The sequence below is a fragment of the Astatotilapia calliptera genome, chromosome 19 (assembly GCF_964374335.1).
Source record: "Astatotilapia calliptera chromosome 19, fAstCal68.1, whole genome shotgun sequence".
NCBI classification, from domain to species: domain Eukaryota; kingdom Metazoa; phylum Chordata; class Actinopteri; order Cichliformes; family Cichlidae; genus Astatotilapia; species Astatotilapia calliptera.
In genome coordinates this window covers 28866751-28893540 of record NC_137440.1, presented here as the reverse complement: position 1 = coordinate 28893540, position 26790 = coordinate 28866751, and the positions used below count along the sequence as shown (strand labels likewise).

At 41.3% G+C, this 26790-nt stretch overlaps 1 protein-coding gene and 2 long non-coding RNA genes across 11 annotated transcripts in view; 1 reads left to right on the top strand and 2 right to left on the bottom strand.

Moving 5' to 3' along the window:
* Positions 1 to 258: 258 nt before the first annotated feature.
* eml1 (EMAP like 1) overlaps positions 259 to 26790 on the bottom strand; it is a 53195-nt gene continuing 26663 nt past the window's right edge. For 2 of the 7 annotated variants that reach the window (XM_080293796.1, XM_026151056.2), the window contains exons 2-24: positions 22664 to 22846; positions 19570 to 19708; positions 18372 to 18419; positions 16707 to 16835; positions 16473 to 16501; positions 14079 to 14105; positions 10985 to 11114; positions 9723 to 9872; positions 9063 to 9132; positions 8403 to 8513; positions 7810 to 7905; positions 7543 to 7677; positions 7295 to 7394; positions 6709 to 6860; positions 6097 to 6222; positions 5709 to 5840; positions 5023 to 5090; positions 4809 to 4897; positions 3329 to 3426; positions 2938 to 3025; positions 2514 to 2609; positions 2289 to 2419; positions 259 to 2208 (exon numbers count right to left, since the gene is read on the bottom strand). In XM_080293796.1, coding sequence (XP_080149922.1) covers positions 2083 to 2208; positions 2289 to 2419; positions 2514 to 2609; positions 2938 to 3025; positions 3329 to 3426; positions 4809 to 4897; positions 5023 to 5090; positions 5709 to 5840; positions 6097 to 6222; positions 6709 to 6860; positions 7295 to 7394; positions 7543 to 7677; positions 7810 to 7905; positions 8403 to 8513; positions 9063 to 9132; positions 9723 to 9872; positions 10985 to 11114; positions 14079 to 14105; positions 16473 to 16501; positions 16707 to 16835; positions 18372 to 18419; positions 19570 to 19708; positions 22664 to 22846 — 2453 coding nt within the window. In that variant the 3' untranslated portion in view covers positions 259 to 2082. Of the gene's footprint in view, positions 2209 to 2288; positions 2420 to 2513; positions 2610 to 2937; positions 3026 to 3328; positions 3427 to 4808; positions 4898 to 5022; positions 5091 to 5708; positions 5841 to 6096; positions 6223 to 6708; positions 6861 to 7294; positions 7395 to 7542; positions 7678 to 7809; positions 7906 to 8402; positions 8514 to 9062; positions 9133 to 9722; positions 9873 to 10984; positions 11115 to 14078; positions 14106 to 16472; positions 16502 to 16706; positions 16836 to 18371; positions 18420 to 19569; positions 19709 to 22663; positions 22847 to 25527; positions 25660 to 26790 lie in introns of those variants that run through there. The other 5 variants (XM_080293795.1, XM_080293793.1, XM_080293794.1 and 2 more) reach the window with 5 other exon arrangements.
* LOC145422420 (uncharacterized) lies at positions 11373 to 14072 on the bottom strand. Of its 3 annotated transcripts, none has more exons than XR_013903706.1 (2): positions 13048 to 14072; positions 11373 to 13013 (listed from the first exon to the last, which is right to left on the bottom strand). It is a non-coding gene; the product is annotated as an uncharacterized LOC145422420 (long non-coding RNA). The 3 variants fall into 3 exon arrangements; XR_013903705.1 differs by having other exon boundaries at positions 13052 to 14072; XR_013903707.1 differs by having other exon boundaries at positions 13056 to 14072.
* LOC113011549 (uncharacterized) lies at positions 22766 to 23113 on the top strand. The gene is made up of 2 exons (XR_003270568.2): positions 22766 to 22897; positions 22992 to 23113. It is a non-coding gene; the product is annotated as an uncharacterized LOC113011549 (long non-coding RNA).

Sequence of the window (26790 nt, the reverse complement as noted above, 5' to 3'; positions counted from 1 at the left end):
TTTATTTTTGATTTGGGCAATTTTAGCCCTCCAGGGCGTCTACAGGTACTACAAATGTTGTATTCTGCTTTAGAGTGAAATGTTGTTGTCATTTTTTTTGTTTTTTGTTTTTACGACTAGCAGATTTCAATTTCCACTCTATAGTCCCTGTGAGTGGATTTCCTTTGTTAGAATTTTCAATAAAACAAAAGCCACATGTCAAAGAAAGAATTAAACAAATAAAAAAGAGAAAAGTGAAAAATATAAGACAAAAGATCATTTGTATTTCATCATTTACTTCCAGAGAGATTTTAATGTTCAATGGTATTTTGCAGCCCCAAGTGTTAAAGTGGTAAGACAAATAAATGTTACATTCACTCTGTAGAGTGGCAGCTTTAAATCACTGTTGTTAAAAGATCTGAAATTTTCCTGATAAAAGGACATAAACCGATAAAACAATCAGCCAGCCTTCAGGATTTTTAAACCACCTCAGTGTGCCTCATAACAGCAGCAGCTATGTTCACACTAAAATCAGCTAAACCCCAACCAATTATCACGTAAAAAAAAGTCCCATTTACTCATGCACGTGTGCTCATTTGGCTTTTCTGTTAACCATAAGGAGTGTGACATGCTACACATCGTACCACTGATCGGATGGCAGACAGCTTTAAAGCCTGAGAGCAGACATTGGTTTATGAAAAGCTCCAGTAAGTGCTAAATGTTAATTAGCTTAATAGACCTGCTGTATTTTTTTTTTTTAAATCAGGCAGAAGCAGTGCATTATAGAAAAAAACCCCAAAAAACATCTCAACAGTTCTGTTAAATACCTTGCCAGTGACTGATGGCGCACAGCTGAGAAGCACATCAGACAGTTACAGTGTAATGGTCTCATTCTTCCCCTTCATAAACTGATGTAGGTACAATAAAAAGTGGAAAGACACAGATTTGAAAGGGCTTCACATCACTGAAAACCTCAGCATACGCTTCATTTTGATTCTCCTTGCACTCCAGGCAAAAGTCAGAGAAACCTAGCAAACCAAAATAGTGTATATTTCACCCACAACGTCCTCAGATCAGTTTCAAGCTTTTTAGTACATCTACCGATCTAAACAGAGATTTATTGCAGGAAAAAGGGTCAAAGGAAATCAAGCTGGCAGTGAAGGATTTTACGCACAATCAATAAATAATAGGAAAGGGGTCCTGTGTAAAGAGATGGAAGCGCAAACAATTTGAATATGTTCAAATAAATTTCTTATTAGATCCTTCTGGTTTTAAATAGTGGGTAACAACCTCCTCACTCACAGTATCCTCCTCAGTCCCACAAAACCAACAAAGCTGAACAAAAGTTGGATCTAATATTAACCGTTAATGAGACGTTTGGATATTTTAGTGAGATGTTTTTTCAGAGACTCTTTCTGATGTGACAGTGTTAACAAAACGGGGAAGGGCCTTGCTTCACTAGTGCTTTCCTGAGTTGTTAAATACAAAATAAAAGTTTGACAATTAGAAAAAAATCACACTGTATTTCTTTCTGTGCACAGTTTTTGTTGCAGTGTTCTCGGATCTCCAGTTCAGTCTGGAGGGGCTCTGAAAGGCAGCAAAACAAACCTCTTCAGTCCATTATCTGGTGGCAGGAGTGTGTACTACACAAGGACAGTGAAGCCAAACTGTAAAAACGCACCCATCGGGTCAGACAGGGCCTTTGGTTTTCGCATTGATCCGTTTGATTTGTTTTGTTTAATGTCGCTGGGTGCAAGGCTACAGTACGCGAGGGGGAGATTTCTTTTCTTTTTACATGTAGTGCGGAGACAGAGAAAGGGGGAAATAAGAGGATTTTTGTCTTTCAAGCAGGCGCATGTCAGACCCCCGACAGTTTGTCGCAGTTAGGATCTGTGTGTGGATCGGGGAAAGGAAACCTCAGGTCAAAAAGTTTCTCTTCAATCAAAACCACTTCAGTTAATTCAGATCCACATCTGTGTTAGCGTATGAGTTCGTTTCAGTTTGGTTTGGTTCAGTTTAGTGCAGTTTGGTTCACTTTGCTTCAGCCGCAGCAGCAGCAGCAGCAGCAGCGAGAAGCTGGACAGTATCCATTTCTGTGCTCGCTCAGACTATCCTCCACTGCATCACGCTCATGTCCTTCCCACCTGTCGACACCAGGTAGCTGTCATCATACAGGAAGGTTACATTGGTCACGTGACTGCTGTGGCCACCGTAAACATGGCTGGGAGCCTGGAAAGAAACAAAAACAACACTGTTTTTCGATACTGAGCCGAATATCCTGCTTAACATCACCGTGAGCAGCATCTCACCCTGAACTGTGAGCAGGGGTATGAGAAGAGGTGGACCTTCCCAAAGTCGTCTCCGGTAACCAGGAGGCTCTTATCGTTGGATCTGCACACGGCGTTGATGTCGGTGCCGTCTGAGCCGTCGGGCCACAGGCCTGGGGAAGCAGAGGGCGGCGGAAATGTCTACTGAATGCACAATTAAACACCAACATACACGTAAAGAGGGAGATCAAAGGATCCGCCACTTACCAAAGACCTGGAAGCCCAGAGTGCAGGTGTGGGTGGCCCACTCAATATCTCTGGTTGTCTCCACGCTGACCACCTGTTTACACACTGATGGGATCCCTGAGGAAACAAATACAAAGCAAATACAAAACAGGTCTTAGCGTGGCTTAGAATGGGTGCTGTTGGGCATGCCAACTCCAAATTACTGTGACTGAAAACTTTACACTCAACATCTTACGAAACTAACTACCGTAAGATTGCTCAAATGCACAACCAAGTTTGTGCTCTCCTGCTACCTCAGAGCAGGTTGTGAACACAGTTTTGCACAGTGACTAGTTTCATGAATGCATGAAAGGGGAAAAATCATTTTAGGCCAACTTTACTAGATTTCGTGGCATTTTTAAGGATTATATCAATCCTAAAGGAAACCTGAGGATAAGTGACTTACAGTACAGTATCTCATAGTCGCCGGAATTTGATACCAGGTACTGAGAGTCCACAGACCAGTCCAGATGAGTGATGAAACTGGAGTGACCCTGGGAGAAGTTAGAAAAGTTTAAAAATGCATCTCAGACACACACAGCAACACACACTTCACAGTATTTTCAGAGTGGAGTCAGTATGGGTATCCAAGAACTATAAATAATCCTAGAAATGTTGATGCATAGTCTCAGCAGGGTATGACTCTGGGGGTTGTTATTTATGACTTTGCCGGTTCTCTGTAAACACACATCCAGAAAGCACTGAAATGCAGAACTGAGGAGGGAGCTAAAGATAAAGGTGAAGCAGAAAGGAACTTGAAATAAAGGATGAGGGGGATTATAAATACAGGTGCTCACCGAGCACTTCCCCACTCGACTGTACTTCCTCCCATTTTCTGCCACAGCGTAGATATAGATGTAGTTGTCGTGGGATCCGATGGCCAGGAAGTTACCATCTATATAAGATGAAGAAAAGAGGAACATTAGAGGTCATAAAATGAAATATAAATTAAAAAACAGGTTTGCAAATGGCAAATAATTAACTAGACTGTTGTAGATGGATATCCACTGTGAGGAGGCAGGCGATACATCTGATGCTGCAGGTATAGCAGATGTTCATTACCTAATATAGGAAAATATGGATCAAAGCATTCTCACACTCTTGGCACAATATCAGATATTTGCAAAATTCATTTAAAACTAAATAATCTAATGTAATTTTTGAATGTATATATTAGTGCTGGTAGCGTTAATCTCGTTAAAATGACGTTTAACTGCATTAATGCAGCAAATCTCCGTTAGCGAGTTAACGCCGATCACCCCGTGCGGGGCTGCACGGCGTCAACGTGTTAGCGCAGTTAGCTGGTTGTATTAACCTTTTGGTTTTTATAACAATATTACTTGGTAATTCATATACACTCACTGATCACTTCATTAGGTACACCTGTTCCACTTCTTGTTAACAAGAAGGCTATAATTAGCCAATCACATGGCAGCATCTCAGTCATTTAGGCATGTAGACATGGTCAAGACTGCTGAAGTTCAATCTGAGCACCAGACTGGAGAAGAAGGGTGATTTATGTGACTGTTGGTGCCAGGCAGGAGTGTTTCGAAACTGCTGACGTGGGATTTTCCCACACAACCATCTCCAGGGTTTACAGAGAATGGTTGGAAAAGGAGAAAATATCCAGCGAGCAGCAGTTCTCTGGGCGAAAGTGCATTTTTGATGCCAAAGGTCAGAGAAGAATGGCCAGACTGCTTTAAGCTTAAGCGGATTTCACATAAACAATATAACAGCAGGGATCCACCCTGCCCTGTATTTTTGGTTCAGGCTGATTCTGGTGTAATAGTACTGGGGATATTTTCTTGGCATCCTTTAGTACCAAGTGATCATTGTTTAAACTCCACAAATGACCATGTCCATCCCTTTATGACCACAGTGAACCCATCGTCTGATAGCTGCAAGACAATGTGCCATGTCACAACACTCAAACTGGCTTTGAGTTCACCGTATTCAAACGGCCTCCACAGTCACCAGCTCTCAATGAAGTAGAGCACCTTTGGGACAGGATGGAACGTGATATTTGCTATCATGTCAGTATGTTTCCAGCTCATTGTTGAATCGATGCCGCAAACAATTAAGCCTGTTCTGGAGGCAAAATGGGGTCGAAGAGAGGTGTACCTAATAAAGTGGCTCATGAGTATATGACTTCTTTTGTTTTGATTTTGGCAGTTTTAGCTCTCTTCAATCAACATAAACTACAACACATACAAGTCTTCTGTGTAGTCTTCTTAATTTTCCTAACATTAATACACAAACATGAGATTAACACCATACCTGGCCCATAGCGCATAACCGACAGCTGCTCATTCCCATCTGTGTGCATTGTGACTAAATCCTTAGAGTCTGTGTCCAGTACCAGCCACCTGCAGGATTGATGACAGAACCAATCAAAATCTTACAAATACTTTTTTTTTAGCTGTAAAGTAAAGGCTGTATCTCTTAACCAAGCGCATTGGCACTAAATGCTTTTTGGTGATGGTGTCTATACCTGCCCGTCTGGGTTCCTACAGCAACCACAGCTCCAGAAGGATGGAAACCTGCTGACTGTGCAGCATCCTGTGAGAAGAAGAAAGAATATGACATTTAAAGTCCACCCCTTCACTCATTAATGGGTTTTGATTATTGTTACCTCACTATGCAGATTCACTTGTGTGCAGCTTTTACGTTTATCTCCTGGTTTCACTGCTTGCCTTAAATTTAAGATGCGTTTGGTACATATGAGCATGATTTTGTGAGCTCTACTTTTGTAGTCTACAGTGCGCAGACATTGAAAATGATGATCTCAGTCATGTAGAAGATGTATACCATCATGCTAATCAAAATCGGAATCAGTTAAGCACTTCACATCTCACTCGTATGACTGGGATCACACATATAAATTGATTTCTTTAGCAAGAGAGAAGAAATAGATGCAATAGAAAAAGAAGATTTATTTTTTACTGAATTGTGTTATGAAATGTATTTGGAGGGAATCTTTAATGTGATCAATAATTCAAATAATCCAAATTTATATAAAGTATAAATAATGTTATGCTGATAGCTTTGCTGTAAATTTGTACATGCACTTTTGCTACTTGATGTCCTGTTTATTCTAATAGACATAAAAATGATCTTCATATGTTTGCTGTGTAATTCCAGTGACTGACCCCAGGGGCCAGTGTTGCCTAAACTTACTTCCAGGCTCTTGGACCAGATCAGCTGATGGGAGCTTGAGTCCCACAGACAGACCTGCCTGTCATACCCACAGGTCAGGAACTGAGGTTTCCAGGGATGGATGGCTAAACCCCACAACTCATCAGTGTGACCCTGCAGAAAAGAAGAGAAAGAAAGAGAAAGAAACAAAGCTGATAAAACTAATCAGCAAACTACTGTTTTGGGGTTGTGCAAAGCATTTGAACACATCCTGTTGTAACTTAATCAAACACATTCATTTATTCATTAAAATTTGATTTTCATCTGCATGAACTTGAGATGAGCTAGTAGTAGGTTCTAAGGAAAGGAAGAAGAAGGAACCCTCCTATTGGACAGCCAATGTAGAGATAAACCTGACTGCTGCATGTACCTGTGTAATGGGCATGAACTCTCCATCCAAACTGCCTTTCAAAACAAAGTTCTTTGTGGTCCCGATGAGCACACTCTCCCCTCTGCCCTCTGCTATAGTCCGGATGGGACCAAACAACTCAGGCACCTGTAGAGAAAAAGCAGCGATCATGCACAGCACCGCTTCACCTGGAACCTAACAGCTGCCTCAGGCAAGACAAGCTAATTTATAATAATAATACAGTCAATGTGAACCCCGAGTGTCATTGCTATAAATGCCTGTGAATCTCTTTGAAAGCACAAATCCATCTTATCCTCTGTAATATTTATAATAAGATGCAGTATTCAGAATGCATAGTCAGCCGCCTCAGGCATGCATGCAAATTCTGGCTAATATTCCAGACTGAGACCTACTTGGAGGAAGGTGCTTGATATTCAGCTTAACATTTTATTAATACATCTTAACAGTGTGTGCTTCTGGTGCATCATTAAGAGCTATAGAGCTGAGCAACTAAGCATTAAAAACCCAAGGATTCTGTCAAATGCTTAACAGCATGACTAGTGTACCCCATCTGTAAAATTATGTGTAATTTATAAACTTTGCATTTGCCTCAGAGCGTTTATGCTTTCTCACCTCCACCGTTTGTGTCTGCTGGTAGCTGCTGTCCCAGGAAATGAGCCTGCGGTCTTTCCCCCCAGACACCAGAGTGCCGTTCCTCAGCATGCACAGAGCAAAGATGCTGCCTTCGTGAGCTCCTTGGATGACGTGGCTGATGCGATTAGTGCCTGCACAATGAAGATGGGACAGAGAAGGGCGTAAAGGTCGACTGTACGCAGAGGGAAGATAAACTGACAGAGACAGATGGTGTGATGAGGGTATAAAACTGTAAGACTGCACATCTCCTGCACCTTTTTTTCCTTTTATATAAAACAGTTCAGATTGAGACACATCTTTGACTCCTAGTCTCCTGATTCCACCACCACAGTGATGCATCTTCGAGCTTATAACCACAAAATCCTTCGCAGACAGAATCATTATTGTCCATTTTTTCGTTGTGCTTCTGACGCACACTTCTTCTGTGAAAGCACACAGCTTTTTCTATTTTTGACCACACCCCTATTTTCAGCCGTGGTACGCTCTCTTTCTCTGCAGACTCACTCACTGTGTACACCCTACAGACATGATCCTTTTCACAGGCGAGCGTGAAACAGTCAAGTACCTTTTCCCCACACCAGGATGTTCCCACTCGAGTCTCCGGTTATAGCGTCTCCATTTTCCGCGAAGGTCACGCACAACACAAACTTGGGCTTCTCTTGTTTCTGCAGTAAACACAAGAACATACATGAACTGAATTTTGCTCAGCTACCCCCAAATTTCTATATATAGCAACGCAACAACTCATGACGTTACATACTGTCATGACTCTAGATGTGAATATGCTTCCTAACATGTGAGGAACAGTCCTACCTCAAACAGTCCCTGCTTCTTGACCAGCATGCCTTTCTCCAGGTTCCAGAAATATAGATGGGACTTGCCACACGTCACCACGATGTTGCTGTCTGTGGGGTGAAAGTCCGCAGCAAACACCGACTCGTTGGAGCACTGAGCCAAAACACGTGGGAAAAAAAAGAAAAGAAAGAATGAAGCTCAGGAGAAACATTAAACACTGAGCCTACTGAGGCAATCACACCCAAACACAAACACAAAGAAATCACACAATACATGTGCAGATACCTTAACTTCAGCCAGTCTGTCCTCTTTCTGCCAGTCCCACACAGAGAGGACGTGGTCGTTGGAGTCGTCGACGACACAAAGTGTGTTTCCTCCGTTCTGACATTAAAAGTGTTTTGAAAATAAAGAGGTTAATTTTACAGAGAACTGGAACTGTCAAAATAAAAAATGAATAAAGTAATAAATGGACTCAATAAATAAATGATCAATTCATTAAATGTAATAAAAACATATTAAAAATTAATGTAGCCAATGAATAATTTAAGACTAATTTACTGACAGTATTAATTTTTACTAGATTATCTGAGTGCTTGAACTATATATTGTGAGCTTGGCACTGATAAACCAACAGAGGTGAAGTTAACCTCCGACCTGCTGTGAATGACAGCGCCTGTCCTTGCAGTAGAAATGAAGAATTAATTAAATATAGAACAAACTAAATGGGAAACCAAGGTTAATAAAAAACAAAAGAAATTTAAACAAAATATGAACTTATGTCACAATTTATACATCAGTTCATGCAGTTTGTGACACTGTAATTAATTTATGAAGTCACTAATTTATTTATTTAAGTGTGTCAGAGGGGGTTTCCTCACCGACTTGGAGAAAGCCAAGCAGACGAGCGCTCTGTCAAAGAAGCCGGTGCCCAGAACATGGAGGGTGTTGAGGCTGACGGAGTCCCACACACGAACGTGAGGAGCCAGCTGCTGCCAGACAGGGAGTGCACACAACCATCGGCACAACACATCAGTTTGATGTGACGTACGGCTTGAAGAAGCAAATTCACTGAGAAAAATGCACTCGCTGGCCACTTTATTAGATACAGCTCAGCTGCTTATTAATGCAAATATCTAATCAGCCAGGGTTACGCTAGTTTCTTGAACACGGCGATGAGTTCACTGCTCACAAATGCTCTCCACAGCCACCAGATCTCCACCACAACCCAAAGGCTGTTTAGGTTGCATCATGGCTGTGCTCCAACATTTCTGCAGCATCTGTGTGATGTTATCATGTCAACATGAACCAACATCTTTGAGAAATGTTTCCATAGACAATTAAAGCAGTTTGGAAGGAAAAAAGGGGTCCAACTCTGTAAGAGTAAGGTGTACCTAAAAAAGTGACCGCTGGATGCAGGAACTCTCTGCCAGAATTAGGTAAATCTGTTCCTTCAAGAAAATAGAATTTACAGCCAAACACAATAAATCAAAAATGATAACAGATAACTTGATAAAACATAAGGAGCAGATCTTACTTACTTTTCCGTCTGAGGAGGTGCCCGCCACCTGCCCAGTTGCTATGGTGATTTTATCAGGGTGGACAGCCAGGCTGGTGGAGAGAAAGATGTGAAAAGTAGACGTGAAAACAGGCTTTTTGACATCAAAGGACCGTTTGAATAAAGATGAGCCATGTGCTCCCAGGACATGAAAGGCCGCTTTTGGTGAGTGAGATTTTTAAAGATATGAATATGATATTCGCTGTAGCTACCACACGCTGTCTGCGTCAAACTGTGGAGGGAAATTAAACATATTAAGATGAATTCCTTTGGGGGCTTTGGCGGTGCAGCACCACTCGCAGGAAGTTCAAACACTTTGTCTTAAAAGGAGCGAGAATCTCTCTGATTCATCCTCTGATCTGTAATCCAAACTGGTGATTAATAAGATGAACTTTTATTAACCTCAGCGTGTGATAACATAATCATGGCAGTGACTGCTCAAGGTTACTCTCACTGCACTCCGAGCTTTCCTACAAATATACTTTCAGCCTTGTGCCTGAATGCAACACTTGAGTGCACCTGTTACTTCGCCTGCTGTAGTTACATGAGTCAGTTGTGTATTTTTCAGGGATAGGAGATACAAAAGGAGCAAAGAGATGAGAGCGAGATTAAAGACTCGATCTGGGCTGCTGACGTCTCTTACCATTTGATGTCGTCTGTGTGTCCAGTGTAGTGTCTCTGCAACCGCTCGTCCACGTTAAACAGGACGACCACGGAGGCGATGAAATACACCGTTTCTCCAGTGGGGAGCAAGTAAAGGTTGGAGCGACAGTCTCGACCACGGTAGCCATAGCTGAACAAGAAAGCGGTCAAGGAATGAAAGAAAGGAAAACCCTAAATGGGTCTATAACACATGTTTTGCTCTGTTTTCTTTAATCACAAACAGCTATGTGCTTTCATTTGTGTAGCATTCATAAATTTAAACTGTGTGGATTAAAACTGAGATCAGGAGAAGCAAAAATAATAGACTATAAAATTAGCTTTGCATGATTCATAGTGAAAAGGAATCCTTTGTCTTCATTCTTTTCATTTCATCCACTGAGTGAGCTAATCTCGCCTTTCTTCTGATTGGCTGCCACTTGCAAACAGAACACTTGAACAGTGGGTGGGAGGGGCTTCTAAGGCTGAGATGACTGCATTAAAGATTTCAGTCTCTTTGACATCATGTAGATCCAAGGAAAACGGTCTGAAACCAAGCGTTTAGAGCTTTTTAAAGCATTACATGCTGCTCTATTCATATTATTGTTGAATTACACTTTCGGCATGTTTAATGTGGACATTCTTCACTGCAAAAGAAAACAACCAAAAGCTATATAGGTCCATTTTAAAAATGGGTAATTCATCATATCCAAAATGCACGGCCCACGTTTGTATTTCTGTCGGTGTGTTTGTTGTTTGTGCTTTCCTTATCAGATTTGATCATTTTCTGTTTTGCCTCTGGGTTTGTGACAGGCTTAACAACCAGCTATATTCACTCCTTCATCAACGAACAAAAGAAGCAAAGAAATAAAACCGCAGTGACACAAAGTAAAAATAAAACAGCACAAGAGGAGCTGCTGACTGGCCGTGCTTTAGCCTGCCAGCTGTGCGCAGGTTATTACTGACTCCAGGCCGCAGAGCGATGAGCCCGGCTCCGACAGCGGCAGCACAATCCGGTGAAAATGAACATCTGAACAGATCTGCTCTGACAAGCAGGGAAAGCAAAAAGACAGGCTCGCGCCTTCCTCCTCTTAACTCCCACAACTACATCACAATGTGGATTTCCTCAGATGATTACTTTGAGAAACTTTCCAAATCAGAAAGTGGGATTATACTTGAACTTTTTCTGTTCAAAACATGTCAAAATGCTCTCACACAAGCTCCCTGCCTCCGGTATTTGGCAAATAGGTTGCAGTAAAAGGATACACCCAGTCCAGCTTGAGTTTGTTGCTAGGTAGCTCTGCTCTTGCCTCCAGGCAGTAGCTGTCCACTTGGTCTTTGGGCATGTACATGGTGACGGGGCGTCCTTTCAAATACATTTTCACATAACCCTCCTCTAGAAAAGGCAACAAGAATAATTGGTGAGATAATGTTTAGATGCACAAACACAGAACCCCTGAATCCTGGGTGGAATTAAATCACTTACAGTGTCATTTTTTTTACTATACGGCAAAACAGAAGCACACACAGCACTGCTACTTAATACATCCATTATGGTGTGAATGACAAGGGTGATAATACTGAGTGTAAGACAAGACGAGAGGATGAAGTGATGTGAGATGATCAAAAAATGACAGAGCTTGGGAAGACAAACAGCTTTTTAACGGACTTTTATTGGCCATTTCAAAACACATATATGACAAGAAGCAGCACAAAATAAAACTGCAAACACTTTGTTAAAAATCTTCACAACTCAGGAATATTCAGCTCACAGCAGAGATTGACCAACATGAAACGCAGACACAAGAAGCAGTGAAAAGAAAAAAAAAACAGATTGAGGCTTAGAAGAGGAAACACTGAGAAATCATTTTAAAACATGCAAAATAAACCATGCAGAAGGAAACCAAAATGAACAAAATAAACTTTAATGTTAACAGATAATCAGAAAGGTTGACTAATGGATCAAATTGATGGCTTTAAAGGTTTTTGTACTCATTTTGCTGCTTTTTCTCTGATTCTTTCCTTGTGTTGTTTTTAAAGGGAAAGATCAGGTTTAAAATCATGAATCTTCCTTTATTACTTTAGACATAAAACATGCTGTCCTCTCTAGATAAGCTTGCTTATGTTTGCTAATAACAAATCTGGAAGTACTGGCTGGGGGATTTAATAGGGCTGCGGTAGCTGGGTGTATTAAGGGGAGAGTAGGATGACAGGCTCCCGGTCTTCCTCAACTGGATGCTAAAATTCGGGGTCGTTCTGGCCACTGAAACCTTAGCAGAGTTGCCTTTTTTGGCCCTGCTGATTTCTGAGGTTTGTTGTGTGTTGGCGGCTGAACGGGTTGTTACCCCTGAAGCTGCAGGGACGCTGCCTTTCCCAGTCAACTTTGTAGAGCGGCTGAGGTAAATCTGTACTGTGACTATAACATAGATAAGGAGAAAGAGCAGGGGAGTTGTTGATGAAGCGGGGCAATAGAGGTTGTCAGGGCCGGACAGATGAAGAGGGCAAAATAGGGACAAAGCAGGATCAAGAAATGCAAGAAGTTAGACACATGAAGTTTTTTTTACATTAAGTACAAGAATTATGAAACTGGTAGGACACAGGGAAACTATGGAAATTATTCCCAATTTAAGCCAGCATATTGTTGAAGACTGGGATATATTTAGAAAAGTAGTAATTTAGTATCTGTTGAGCAATGCAAATTAAATTTGTCATTTTTAGTTGGTCTCATATAAGATCTCCCCCTCAGTCATTCGAAACCTTGTTTTGGAGCCTTTACATAAACTGTATATAAATGATGGCAGCAGTCATGGTTGTCAACTGGTTTGCATATTAATGCTTTGAGTTGACAATACTGGTTCTGGCCATCTGGGTTTCTCAGTCAGATTTGTGCCTTGGGTATCATTTCTGGTTTAAAAAACTAAGACATAGCACAATTGCGGGTAGCCACGCCCTAAAAGCATTCCCTGCATTATCCTCTATTTTACTATAAATGGAGATCATAATTTACAGCCTTTGGAAGAGATTGCAAAATAAAGAAAATGGTGTTACAAAAAAAGACCATATATTTTATAACTGCTATATTTTATGGGGCTATAATCTCTTAATTACATTTAAAAAAAAGCTTTATTGCTGAATTTCCGATTAATCAAATTGGACTGAAAGTCTAACTTCAGTGTTGTTTTTTTCAGGTTTTATTTTAATTAAAACATTAACATGAAAGGTTTAGGGGGTAAACAAGACCTTTTTGGGGGTTAACTTCTCAAAAACACAAATACGTCCAGTCTGCGACAAGAGGCTACACACACACACACACACACACACACACACACACACACACACACACACACACACACACACACACACACACACACACACACACGACTTCATTTTAAGAAGTCACTAGCCTGAAACGTTGGAACCAGATGCTTTTAGCAACAAAATGTTCACAATCATCTCATTGTTTGTTTTAAAGATTACATTCCCCTGTAACAAGGCTGTGCAAACACCAATATATCTTTAAAGAAGTGGGCTTGGCTTTCACTTTGGTCAGTTTTGTTCAAACACTCATCTGAAGGGGACCACACACACACAAACACACACGTACACACACCCAAACACACACTCACACTCGTCAGGCTGTGTGAGAAAACTACAAGCTGAAAAAAAAAAATCAAACAGACTTCAATAGGAACTACCCAAAATCAGATACTCAGTGTGTTTGTAATGCAAATATTCACTTTGAGGGTGGGGAGGTAATAAGCAGTGGCAAATCTACATGCTCTGAACTGAAGCGAAGGATCTGAGAACAGAGGATTTAAAGAGTTTGCAGAAAAACTCAAAGCGACTGCGAGGCAGCAAGTGTCAGAAATCTTTGTGTGGTTACTATGGTGACAGAGACTAAATGCCTGTGAGCGAAAGTGAGGCTGTGAGCAAAAAGGCACAACTGTGGTAAGGCGGCAGCTTCGCCCACAGCTGAATAATAAGTAAACTGCAAACACTGCAATCCCACTCTGATGCAGCACTCGGTGGAGGTTAGGTAGGAGGTGTGGGCGTTTTTATGTTAATTAATCCAGGGAAGGCTATGTTCACACAGTTTTTGTGAACCCACTCCCGCCCCTGTCTGGACAGCTTTCTGTGTACTGCGAAAGTTTTAGATACCTAAAAGTTGGAGGTGAACAAAACTATGAGTTGAAATTTCAGAGTTATACTCCATATTTTATCCAGAAGAGTAAAATAGCTTTTGAGGCTTAGAGCAAAAGTGATATGTGTTCAGAGATCAGAACAAATTGTCTGCAGTGTCCAGAGAGCTGTGGATAACTGGGAGCGGATGTGTATTAGGGGACGGGGGTGAGTGGCCTACCTTTGCAGTGGGTCACACGTCGCATTCCTTGTAAAGGTCACAGAGAGACACACAAGCACCAGGTGAGGCGTGGCATCGCTTCCTCACTTCCTGGTCTGTCCTAATATGAGTGAACTTCCTGTTTACTGGTTTTAATGAACAGCAGCTTCTCTCCGTAATGTTCTTAATGAATCAGCCTCATTCCTAATGGCTACTTTCCTTAAATGGCCAAAAGAATCAATGCTCGTTTCCTGGTGCTCCACCCTCTGCTCCTACACTGTAAGTGAATAATTAAATTAAAGCCCCCACCTGACCCCCATCTACTAACCCTTTTAGTCCTTGTTAAGCTAAAAACAAAGAAAAATGTCTATTTTGTTAGATTAGTTTAATGTGAGGACAAAGACTATTTTTTACTGAATATCAAATGTACCATTTTACGTTCATGTCCTGCAGGCAAGCATGAGATAAAAGCTAAGACTGCAATTATTGCTCACATTGGTTTATTGTCACATAGTGATAGGTTATGCCTATCAAGCTGCCTATGATCAATTAGCCTAAATCATCAGAGCATGACATAAGTGAAATAAATTAGCGGGAATATTGACTGGCTCATTCGATCATTTTTTGTGTCGTAAATTGCTGTTTCTCTTTTTTTTTTAAACTATGGCCTTAAACTTCTGAATATTTAAGGCAGTTTGTGACATGTGGTGGATCAGTAAGCTGCACGCTGTTTTATCTTTTCATAACACAGACAGAAACCTGGTAAAGCTTTGTCTCGTTCTGTAGATCGAGCCGAGTAAATATGGAACCAGATGAAACGCAGCGGTGCAATTTAGGCAGAAATCAATAGCATGCTGGATATGGAAATTCTGATCAATACTCATCTAATTTTATATTCAGTCCCATTGTCTTGTTACAATGTGCTTTCTGGATTTTGTTCAAAGGATACACCGTGTAAGACCTGGTTCACTTGTGAGGTGCATGATTCAAAAAGATTCAAAGCATCAGATTGAAGGATTTTCTTGAGAGGAATTTTTCAGCTGTTAGATGCTTGTATGTTTTTAACTTTTTAAAATTTACAGTAACTCAGAGAGGTCAAATGCACTACGATTTAAGAAAACACCAGCAAATAAAAAAAATGCTGCTAAAGTACACAAAACACAACAGAAATGCAGATAAGAAAAAAAAATCCAAAAAAAGACCCACAATGGAAGTAAAGAAAACCGAAAACTTGTGTTCTTGGGGGAAGCATTACCATGACGGAACGGCTGCATAAGTGACAGAAACCAAAACATGGGAAGAATCGCCCTGAGACAAACTTAAAAGAAGCGGAAGACGCCTCAGTGTTGTGAGGAGGAAAAAGATACAAGGGGCTGACTGTTTTAGTCTCATAACTCATATAATTCTGTAGATGCTTGTTTGCTTTTAGCCGTTAACTGTTAGCATGTCACTTCCGCTGGTGTTCCGTCACATTATTGTCCCCCCAAAACACGTTCTGTTTTGTGAGTTTTGTTTAGTTTTTTGTAAGGTTTTTCTATTTTATTTTGTGTACTTTTGCAGAATTTTTGCTGGTGTTTTCTTAAGTTACACATTTGACCTTTCAGGGCCACCGTACTTTTTCTCATTGCTGCACTAATATCACATATTACGTGAGTCATATTAACCTTGCACTCCTTCCGCTATTAAAAACGTTTATATCGTTTTATGGAAATCACCTGGCCGCTAATTTAATTAGCTAGAAAGTTACTATAGCAAATGCCAATGCAATTAGCTATAACAGTTTACCCAGGAGTGTACTTTATATCATTATTTGTGGCCTCAAAGACAAACCCTTAAAAAGTTTCCTGTAAAGTTCTGATTTACTTGGAAAAGCCCCTGAAGGCTTGCTATTGATATATTTATGCATTTGAATCTCTTCAACAAAAGCAGAGGAAGTTTATCAGCTCACTGGACAATATTAGGATCTGCTTTTTTAACTGAGTATAAATGACAAACTGTTTAGCAGTGCAACCAAAAGTTCAGTTTAACATAAGAAGCAGGAAGAACTTATTACAAAAAAAAAAAAAAGACAAATGGCAATTTGAAGATGAGGATGTAGGATGCTTGTTACTTGTGAGGGAGGAAATAATGGAGAAAATGAACACTAAGACAAAGCATTGTGTGTTAGCCGTCAGTGGTCGACTGGGTACAGAAAACAGTTCAAGGCATCTCTTGCACTGCTTCCTTTTAGGGATAAACAAAAAAGTGAATACATAATTCTGTATTTTAACAGGATTTCTAAAAAAATGCATTGACCTCTGACTGACACAGAGAACCACTGAGCATCTTTTATGTAATGGCTCTCAATGAGTTGGACCATAGCTTGGAAACCCATAGTCATCAAGGCCAGACAGCCATAAAGGAGATGCTTCTTACCTGCATTGAACACTGGGTCCCTCTGTTTGCTGCAAAGTAAACGAGTAAACAGACAGCTGTCAATCAGCACCCCAACTTTGGGTAAACCATCGCTACTGTATGTTTTAATTTGAAAGAGCCTTATAAGAAAAACCTTGTAGTTTCTGGTTTGCAAAACACAAACATTGTTATACATCTTAGCTTCCATGTGGCGCCGAATGGAGAAAAACTGATTCACTGCCGGTTCTGCCTAACCTGTCACTCCTTTTGCCGCTGGAGTTGCTTCCGGTGGATCCGGCTCGGGTTCGGTTGCCCTTGGAGTCACCTGAATCTTTCCGATTGAGTGTCCCCATTTGTTCATTAGAATTGGCTCTCCTCACAGTGCTGTGATTAAAAGGATGGAAGACAAAGTCACAAGAAATAGGTCACAAAACTTACCGGATGCTGCTTTTTCTGAAAATGCCATCTGGTAAAGTTTTCATCCAGATGTATACATTTTCCCCCCCTTAATCAGCTCAGATTTGTCCCCGTCTGGCACCTAGAGACAACCGGCCACTCACAAATAGGGCAAAGCTGGCAGACGGCTAAATACTAAGTAATACAGATTAATTTAATTCTGGATTAATTCATTACATAAATAAACCCTGCTTGTTGCTGCTTTTGCTGCATTACTACACAACTTAAGTACTAGAATAGCTTTATCCCCGCTCTACCTCCTGGCTGTGGCTCAGGATGTAGAGCGGCTGTGCACTAATTGAAAGGTTGGTGGTTTGAGCCTCCAGCCTGGATGCTGAAGTATCCTTAGGTAAAATACTGAACCCTGAGATGCTCCTATCAGAGTGTGTGAATATTATGTAATATTAGTATTACTGATTACAAGTAAGCAGTATGAGCAAAGTTGTTTGAGGAGATTAAGAACACCTTTCAGGACTCGAAGCATCTTTCTTAGAAGATTATTAAAGCTCAAACTTTTTGGGGCCATGCACCCCTTTCAGGCAAGGACATCATCCAGGGACACCTTTATAATGGTAGCATGAATAGAGATGTTCATTTACTCACGCCATCTCCATTCACTAGGAGGTCAAACTGTTCAGCAGCAGTAGAGGTTTGTTACACCTTGAGAATGGTTATCGGTTGTTAACCTGCAGAGGGTCCTTGCAGCCCAGTGTGAAGAACCACTGATCATTGGGCCTGCTTAGCAAACACTGCTACCTCACTAACAGCAAAACAGGAAAGTTGAGGACATCAGGTCCAATAAAAGTTGGGAAGAAGAAAGAAACAACTTTTTACAAAACCGCACAGTGCCGTTTCCTCAGAGTTTTACTGTGTTTACTCCTCTGTGATTATAATAACCACAGCATTTGCACAGACCTCTGTAAATCTGCATATTGGTGGTGCCGGCAGCCTGCCCATTCACAACAATAAAAAGGCTCCATCAGCAATCCAATGACCAGCAGGCCGAGTCACCTAATCCACCCTATGGGAGGAAAGTCTATTCAAATTCTAAAACTGGCCGGTGGCTGTTATCCCTTCTGGGATAACTTCTGTGTGTGTTTGTTCATTAAAGAAGAGAACAGGATGGAAAGAAGAGTGAGAGAAAGAGAGACACCGTTGTTTGCCGCGTTATCCCATGAGGAATCACAGTAATTGGACCACAGGGCTTTGAAGGCTGTTCTGTGTACACCAGTGCTGATGGGATTGTGATCAGTCTGCAGTTTAAGTAATCCCACACAGGCACAGCAAATAACACACACACTGCACCAAAGACTTAAAAAACATATGATTAATCACACCGAATAAAAAAAAAATTCATATAATTTAGTGAGCAATTTTAAAAACTGGAGATCAAGTTAAGCATGTGTTAGATCAGTTAAGCGCTGTATAAATCTACAGCATACTGTAACGTGGTGATAGTCTCACCTGAGGGGCAGATAGAGAATTCTGGAGGAACGAGACAGGGAGGAGAAACTGGACAGAGTGGCAGGACATAACAACATAGGTGAATGAGACATAAACAGAATGCATCACAGTGGGAAACGACATATAATCAGAGACAGACAATGAAGACAGGAAAAAGATGGGAAGGACCCAGCACAATACAGGAGACTACACGGAAGAGATATCTGATGAGAAATAACTCTATCTTGGAATACAACTAAAAACTAAAGACTTTAAGGGGTATAAGATTTGCTGCTATTGTGTTATCAGCGTTCACTCTATTTCCATCTTTAGCCTGACGTTGCCTCCACAGGGAAGATGGATTTGATTTTCCCTAACAAGTAGCAAGAGACCCATAACACTGATTCACAGCCATGCCAACATAACAAGTAAAAACAGTTGGGCTAATCATTAGTCTCCAGTGCCACTCATCATCCTTCAACTAAGAAAGTGCTGTTTCATGTCACGATGCCAAGCCTGGAACTAGACAACCCTAAAACTATGACTATTCAGGGTTGGATATATATATAATGAAATATACATTTAAAAAAAGATATTTTCAGTGTCAAAGCTTGAGCTCCTGAGTTTAATACTTCTAAAAGAGAGGCGGAGAAGCAGAGTTAACATTTGCGTGGACTGGAGCAGGCCCCTGCTGTGTGCCAAGCTTCATCTGATTTAGTTAATGTCATCAGAGAATGGGGAAAGGCGATTGTTATGCTGGCAGGCAAGATTGATAACCTGCACTCCATATTCACCTGTAAACGCACGGACGCACAAAGAACACAGAGCAGCAGATGATGAAAATGCTTCGTCTCCCTTTATCAGGGCTGTTAAATGTCAATGTGTGTGGATGATAAAAAGCCAGAAATGTGACGATTTATGGTTGAAATGACCTGGCGTGGCACAGGCAGACATGAGGGAAGAAATGTCGAGACACATAAAACTTCTGGGGTGAAGAACAATAAATCATTCCAGCGGTTTTAATGACGCTTGGGATTTTGTAGAAAAACAAGACAAAATCTGCTGACTCTGACAGTCCACACCTTCAAGTTGCTCTAAGGAAGCAAAAGGTTTCCAGAAATGCCGATAGCCTCCTTAAAATCGATTATAATGAACAGACAAAGAAGAGCAGAGGAAAAAAATGCTCAAATACATTTACAGTCATACTGGGTTTCCTTACGTCTTGTTGGCTGGCGCGCTGGTGTCCTTCCTGGATCCAGATCCAGATGGGGATGGCAGAGTCCCGCTGCCTTTCTTTGGTAAGACGGTCCCGTTGTTTACTGTGGGCCGTAACGGCAGGGTGGCGATCATTGGCCTGGCTGGAAGAAAGAGGACGACATGACGCGTTCAGAAAGAACCAGTATCAGAGTCAGCACCTGTAGTGTATTTAAAATAACGCTGTATGTACTGCCACCTCGGTTATTTGTCTACACATTCATTGAATTTGGAGTCAACAAACAATTAAACTCAGAATTCTTGATTTGAAGATAGTTTACTTTGCTTTTAGCTGAACTCTCAACATGTAAAAATTACTTTTTTCTTAGAGTGACCATGGGTTTGGGGAGGGTGGGGGTGGGGGGGCTTCCTGCTGGGGCAAAAGGAGCTGAGGATTGATAAGTCCTGGACACATGCCATGCCGAGTCAAACCATGCGCTGCCATGTCATGGATTTATTGAAATATTTCTTCATGTTTTTGTAGAAACACGGATAAATGAAATGTACAGTAGTGCTGGTTTTCCCAAAAATGCCCCCAGGGTTGCCACTGGCCTACTGTATAGGTTTATAGACACGTTTGTGTCATTTAATATACACAGTATATACTCACTGGTCATTTCATTAGATACACTTGCTCAACTGCTTGTTAACACAAATATCTAACCAGCCAATCACTTGGCAGTAGCTCAATGCATGACCTTGACTCATTGGTCGGTTTGAGAAACTGCTCATCTGCTGCGATTATGCCACGCAACCACCTTTAGTGTTACAGAGAATGGCCTGAAAAATAGAAAGTGTCCAATGAGCTTCAGGCTCCTGGGTGAAAATGCCTCATTGATGCCTGAGGTCAGAGAAGAACGGTCAGACTGCTTCAAGCTGATAGGAATGCAACAGTAACTCAACAAAGGCATGAAGAAGGAAACATCCCTGAACACACAACCTTGAAGCAGATGGGCTACAGTAGCAGAAGACCACACCAGTTACCAATCTTGTTAGTGAAGAATAAGAAACTGAGGCTACAGTTCACTCAGGCTCACCAACACTGGGCAAAAGATTACTGAAAAAGCGTTGCCTATTCCGCTGTGATATTTGGATAGGATGTTAGGGTCCTCCTTTGGGATGTGGTGGACGGGGAGATTCCAATTACGGATGTGCAGCAGATTCCAAATCAATATGGAATTGTTGGATTCATACCATTAAGGCAGCTTTGAAGACAAAATGTGCTCCAACCCGGTACTAGCAAGGGGTAACTAATGAACTGGCCAGTGAGCGTAGTTTGACTTTCAGGGTTTTGTTTCCCAAATGTAAATATAATTCCAATGTGAGGGTTCAGAGATGGGAAATAACTGCACAGTGTTTTATATCTTCAGGTTAAAAAAGAGGGAGAAGATTAAGTGATTATATATAAACAAGTAAACTAAATTTAAATGTAATTGTTTTAAAGGTTTCTCATTGAGATGGAATACAGTTTGTAGAAAATGGAGTGGTATCAGAAAAACTGACACACACACCCACCCACCGACGCACACGCACGCACACACACAATTCATTCAGGCAGCATAGACTAACAGATCCAAGCTGCAGCTTTATCTGCAGTGATAAATATTTAATAGACACTGCTTCATCCAGACACACATTGATACTCAGGCCTGTGCACACACTCCCTCTGTTATCTTTCATGTAGTAATTACGCAGCAGGGGCAAAACGAGGTTTGTAATTTTGTTAGCATGTCAAAGAAGACAAATGCATGTGCTCCTCTGTGTACACGATTGTCCACATGCAGTCAGCCCGACTGGGTTAAACTTTCTGAATCAGATCACTGTGCTTCAGTCGAGGGAAAGCAGACTGCTGGTGGGGAACAATGAGTCCGAGTCATCCTCCACTTCCCCAATCAAACTGAAACTCCATCCGTCCAGACTCACTCCTGAGAATGGAGCTGTCAGCAGCTAAGAATCCTAATCTGCTTTTTCTTCATTACTCTAAAGCACATGTGAGGACTTGAAACACATGAAGTGCAGCTGATTTCCCATGCAGCCTTTATCAGCCTCAGGAGTGACAGCACGATTTCATGACCAAAGTTTACACATCTCCACTGAAAAATCGATGCATGCAGTATTGTTAAGCAATAAAAATGCAAAAAACATGTGAAAAAAGTCTACCTTTTATCACTCTCTGGGGCTCGCTTTTTTAAAGTTTATGCAATGTTTTCAGCACAGATGAGAAGAGCATGCAGCTGTGTGACACCAGGTGGAGAGATCATCAGAGTGAGGCATTTTAAGGTTTAGCAACTGTGCCTTTGACTTATGATAAAACCATTCGTGAAGGTGAATCACATTCTAGACTTTGGAAAATAAACTGAGCCTGTGTCAGGGAGGTGTTGATTTAACTCTACACCTCAGCCGAATAGGTTGGGATGCTTTCTTATTCCTTTTCATTCCAGAGAGAGAGTTGTGAAAATCAATACAGCCTCTGTTCAGTGGGAAGCTACAGCCAGCAGCTAGTGAGCTTACCAGAAAGACAGGAAACAAAGGAGAACGCTAGCCTGGCTCTTATCAAACAAAACCTCATAAAACAGTTTTTGTGCTGACACAAATTCCCACAAAGATCTGTCTTCAAACTCGGATCACAGTGCAGTGAGCCGTATTGAATGCAACTGTGCATTTCCTGGTGAAATACTATATATTTAGGATAATAGTAGCAGGGCAGGCAGTGACACAATACCAGGTCTGGTTAGTGCAGTCAGGCTACACAGTGAGCCTACCTGGCTTCCCAACATTGCTGTCTGCTGAGGGAGATTTTCTCATCATAGCGGGGTCTATACATGTAAGGCAAAAGCATTCAACAAGACAACACAGTCCAAGAGAAGATGGGACAGGAAGGAGAGGAGAGCGATGAGTCAGATGAAAGAAAACTAGCGGGATTTGAAGATCAGCATCGACAGGTCAGAGTGGAAAAACAGACCCAAGAGTCCTGAAAAACCACGTGTGCAAGCCAGTCTGTGTGTGATGCATATACTATAATAGCAAGCCCCTAGGCTTTGTGCTGGACTGTATGTTACCTTTGGTGGGTCCTCTGCGTGCACCCATGGCCTGCTGCTCTTCAGACACATTGAGTCTGCGGACCACGTCAGCTAGAGCGGACTTGAGCAGCTGAATCTCATCCTCCTGCATCTGGACCCTCTGCTCCAGGGAAGCGATGCGGTCGGTCACCTCCATACTGCTGGCCGCTGACGCACTGTCATCTGAGGACGCAGTGAGCTCACGTTAGAAAACGCAGAAAACTAATGAGAAAAGTAAACAGTGGTTTTTCAGATAATGTCACATTATCAGTACAGGCGGCTACAACTTTCAAACCCTGAACTCACTTTTATCCTTTTATACTTTCAGCACCTTTGACTATGAAGACTGTTCGCCAGCCTGGTTTTAGTGTCTGTTCTCTGATCTTAAACTAACTTAACACATTATTACCACCTCTCCACCTGACACACTAATAAAGGCCAAGCATAGGCCACCAGGGTCCACTTCATTAATGATCACACACACACGCACACACACACACACACACACACACGCGCATCTTAATGCAGGGTCTCCTCCATTAAGACTTTGATGTCACAGGGGTTTGATGAATTATTAATGTAAATCACTGCTGTGTTTTCCCTGCAGACTTGTAATAACAGCCTGATGCATTATGCATTAGAGAGCAGGCATCTGGTGATTAGACAGATCTGCAGCCTTGTTTCTGCTGGGAATCTGAGTTAGACCCCAACTGCTTGGTGACATTATGGAAATCGTGAAAAAGGCTTCTGACCTCTGTAAATAACATTCTCAAACAATGTAGCGCAACAGTGTCTCAGACAAACTGAAATGTGTTTGTTTTCAGACAATCTGGTGAAACAAAACGGGTGTGATGATGCTCTAAGGAAGCAAAAGCTGCTCTGCGGAGGCGTGAGTTCCCCAAATATTCACTTGTAGATAGAAATTCAGAAAAACTGCAGTATTTTTAGTTCCATAAAATAATTAGATAAATAAAAACACACATTTGGATCAATGACACTAATAACATAAAGACAACTTCCTACCAAATATGATCTAAATAGAACAAAGAGTCGTTAGTGAAATTGTAATACTTGATTATTAATTTGAAATAAATAATTCTTTACTCAAATTTAAATTTTCTTCCAAAATGAATGGCAAACATTTAAGCACAAATAACACAAAAGAGTGTGCGACTTTAGGACTGTCAAACTCCTTTTCTTACAATTTTACATCATAAGTATTCATAAGTGTATAATCCCATAAGATCCAACGAAGTCGCTGTAATCTAATTGTCAAAACATGCCGGAAAGGCAATTTCACCGATTTGTTTACAAGTGGGAAATTCCATTAGCGAGCAAAATTCACCGTTAGCTGGTTATGAATCGCTTCGGTCAAGGAGACCCTCGATTAGACAAGATGATGAACTGGCGCATTAAGCAGATGGGGCACGTGAAGCTTGTAGCATAAAATGGAAATCTGCATACGTACAGAATGGCTGAATCAAGCAATTACAGTCGACACACAAACACAGACTACAGCTGTGCACACGGCTACACATTACTGCTGACTTGAGATTTCCCTGAAAGGTTGCAATAATAATGCTAACTGTGTTTTGAGACTGGACTAACATAAGTATAGTGCTTAAAAAATTATTAGACCTTCTGTCAAAAAACAAGAAGACAGAAATATTTTAGAAATCTGTCAAAAACTTGTTTAAAAGTAAAAAACTACTGACCTCCACTTTTCATATCCACACCTGAGCCGGTGTTGTGCCAAAAAGTGATTGTCTGCCAAAAACTGATTTCCAATGTTTCTGTGTATTTTTTATGTGTAATATCTTTACGTATGTTCATAAATAGACTTTGGTGAACAGGGTTTACAAAGGGGTTATATAGAGAATTAAAACAATATCTGTTTTTCAAGTATCTTTACAACTCTACCTTGTTACACGAATGTTGTTTGTGGCTCAAGTTGACTTTATGTCATCCATGAGGGATGCATTTGACATATGTTTCACATATTATAGCCCAACAAGTTACTTATAGCAGTTTAAATACGAGCAATCAGTTTTTGGCAAATACCGGAAATCAGTTTTTGGCAGACAATCACTTTTTGGCACAACACCGGCACAGTCGACTTCTTTGACAAGTCAGGAATCGATCGAGTAGAACATCAAGCCTGTCCGTCCATTCTCTTCTGCTTAATAGGTGTTTATAGGCGTCTTACCCTGTTTACTTATTACATAAAGACCCTAAGTCTGAGTTTAACTGTTCTAATTACACAAATTAAAATGACTTTAAGTGGGAGATAAATATCTATGAAGATTCATGGCCACCAACCAACCAATGGTTATTTGTATGTTTACCTGCTAATGAGGAATAGAGATCACCAATGTCGTTATTATTCATCTTCAACCATGAGTATCTGTGAAAAGATATTTGAGCAAGCAACTATCGCCATGTCCAGAGTAGAGTGCTTACAAACACAAACAGAGTTAACAGAGTTGCTGACTTTAGAATTCAGGTCATGTGACAGGTATTTTTTATGGCATCAAAGCCTGTAACACACTTGATATAGGTATTATTTGTATGCACCTTCTAATATTTTCACCGCCTGGTGAGAATCCTATAATGAAACCCCCGCTGTGGAGAAATGGCATCTGATGAAAACTGCAGGTGTGCAATCTTTTACATTACACCGACAGCAGAAGCTTTACAGGTTCAATGAGAAATATGTCTGTCTCATTATACGCTCATACAGACAGATTTCTACTCCAAGGATATGCTTTCTTGTTTCATAAGCAAAATCGCAATCTCGCTCCTTCTTTTCCACAGACACACACTGACAAAGCCTTTTCCACAGATCTTAATAACATTTAGCTCACCTGAGATTCTCTCTTTGAAGCAATCCTTGTTCATATTTACATGCAACAGTGTGTCACTGAGTGAACATCCAGAGATAACGCTTCTATTATCTGTCGAGCATCTGTCGTGGGTCTGCTCCCAACACTGACACAATGACAGTGTAATACCGAAGCACAATGACTGGCTGTCACGGCCCCGTTTCCACCCAGCCCTGTGCTACCATCCCAACATATGCCACTTTCTGCCTTGGTTCCAACATCTGGGCCGAGTTAACGCCCACTAACATGTTTACAGCTACAACCAGAATCGGAAAAGGTCAGACAAGTTTGTTTTCATATGGAGGAATATGTGTTGATGGCGTGATGCTTATGTGCCGACAGCGCGATCACACAGAGAGCCGATTTAGCTAAATTTGCTCAGCTCTGTCTGGGGCTCAGGTCACATGCCTTCTGCCCAGAGACTCAGTATCAGTAAGATGTCAATCTTCATTTAACAGCAAATCCATCACCACAAAACAAGATTGCTGCACCAGTGTGGTATTCACACCTGTCAGCCATCTGCTTAAATCACTTCATTTCTGTCAGTCTGCTCCAGCTTCTATCTGACTTTTTCTTTCTGTCCCTATTTTGTTATCTGGTCAATACCCGGCTGGGTCACAAATCCGAGGCGGATCTCAGAGCCCATCTGTCTGCTCGCCGTAATGCATTTTGACACCCTGCTCCCTATTACCTTCCTCCTGCAAGTAGATGTGATTCTGGCAGAACCAGCAGCCTGCTTAAGTGCTTGTCCATCACTGCAGCCACGGGGATTAAATGAAAAACGCTCTTCAGTTCATTTTTTTTACAGCTCTAAAATAACCCAACACTCCAGCTTGCATCTCCGCCTTATTTACTGACCTCACTGTCATCAATAATGAACACTGGAGGAGGAGGGCACACATGCTTTGACTCATTTCCCCTTCTTCTGGACTCGTGCTTTCCAAAGAATCGATACGCTAAAGGAGTAAAAATAGATGTGGAAAATGCTTATGACGAGCATAAAGGGGAGCAAAGCACAGCGGCCTCATAAATTCTGCAGGAGCCTTTTTAGCTGAGTCACTCCTTCAATATGTAAAATATGTAAGGATATGAATGCACATACAGACACGAGGAAGGGAAAAAAGACAAGGTTAGGGACATTCCCTTGGAGGAAATGTCATGCTATAGCAGCTGTCTCCCCATGTGTTCGAGCACTCGTGCTCACTTTGCCAATAACCCGCTGACAAACAGAGTGATTGATGTCTG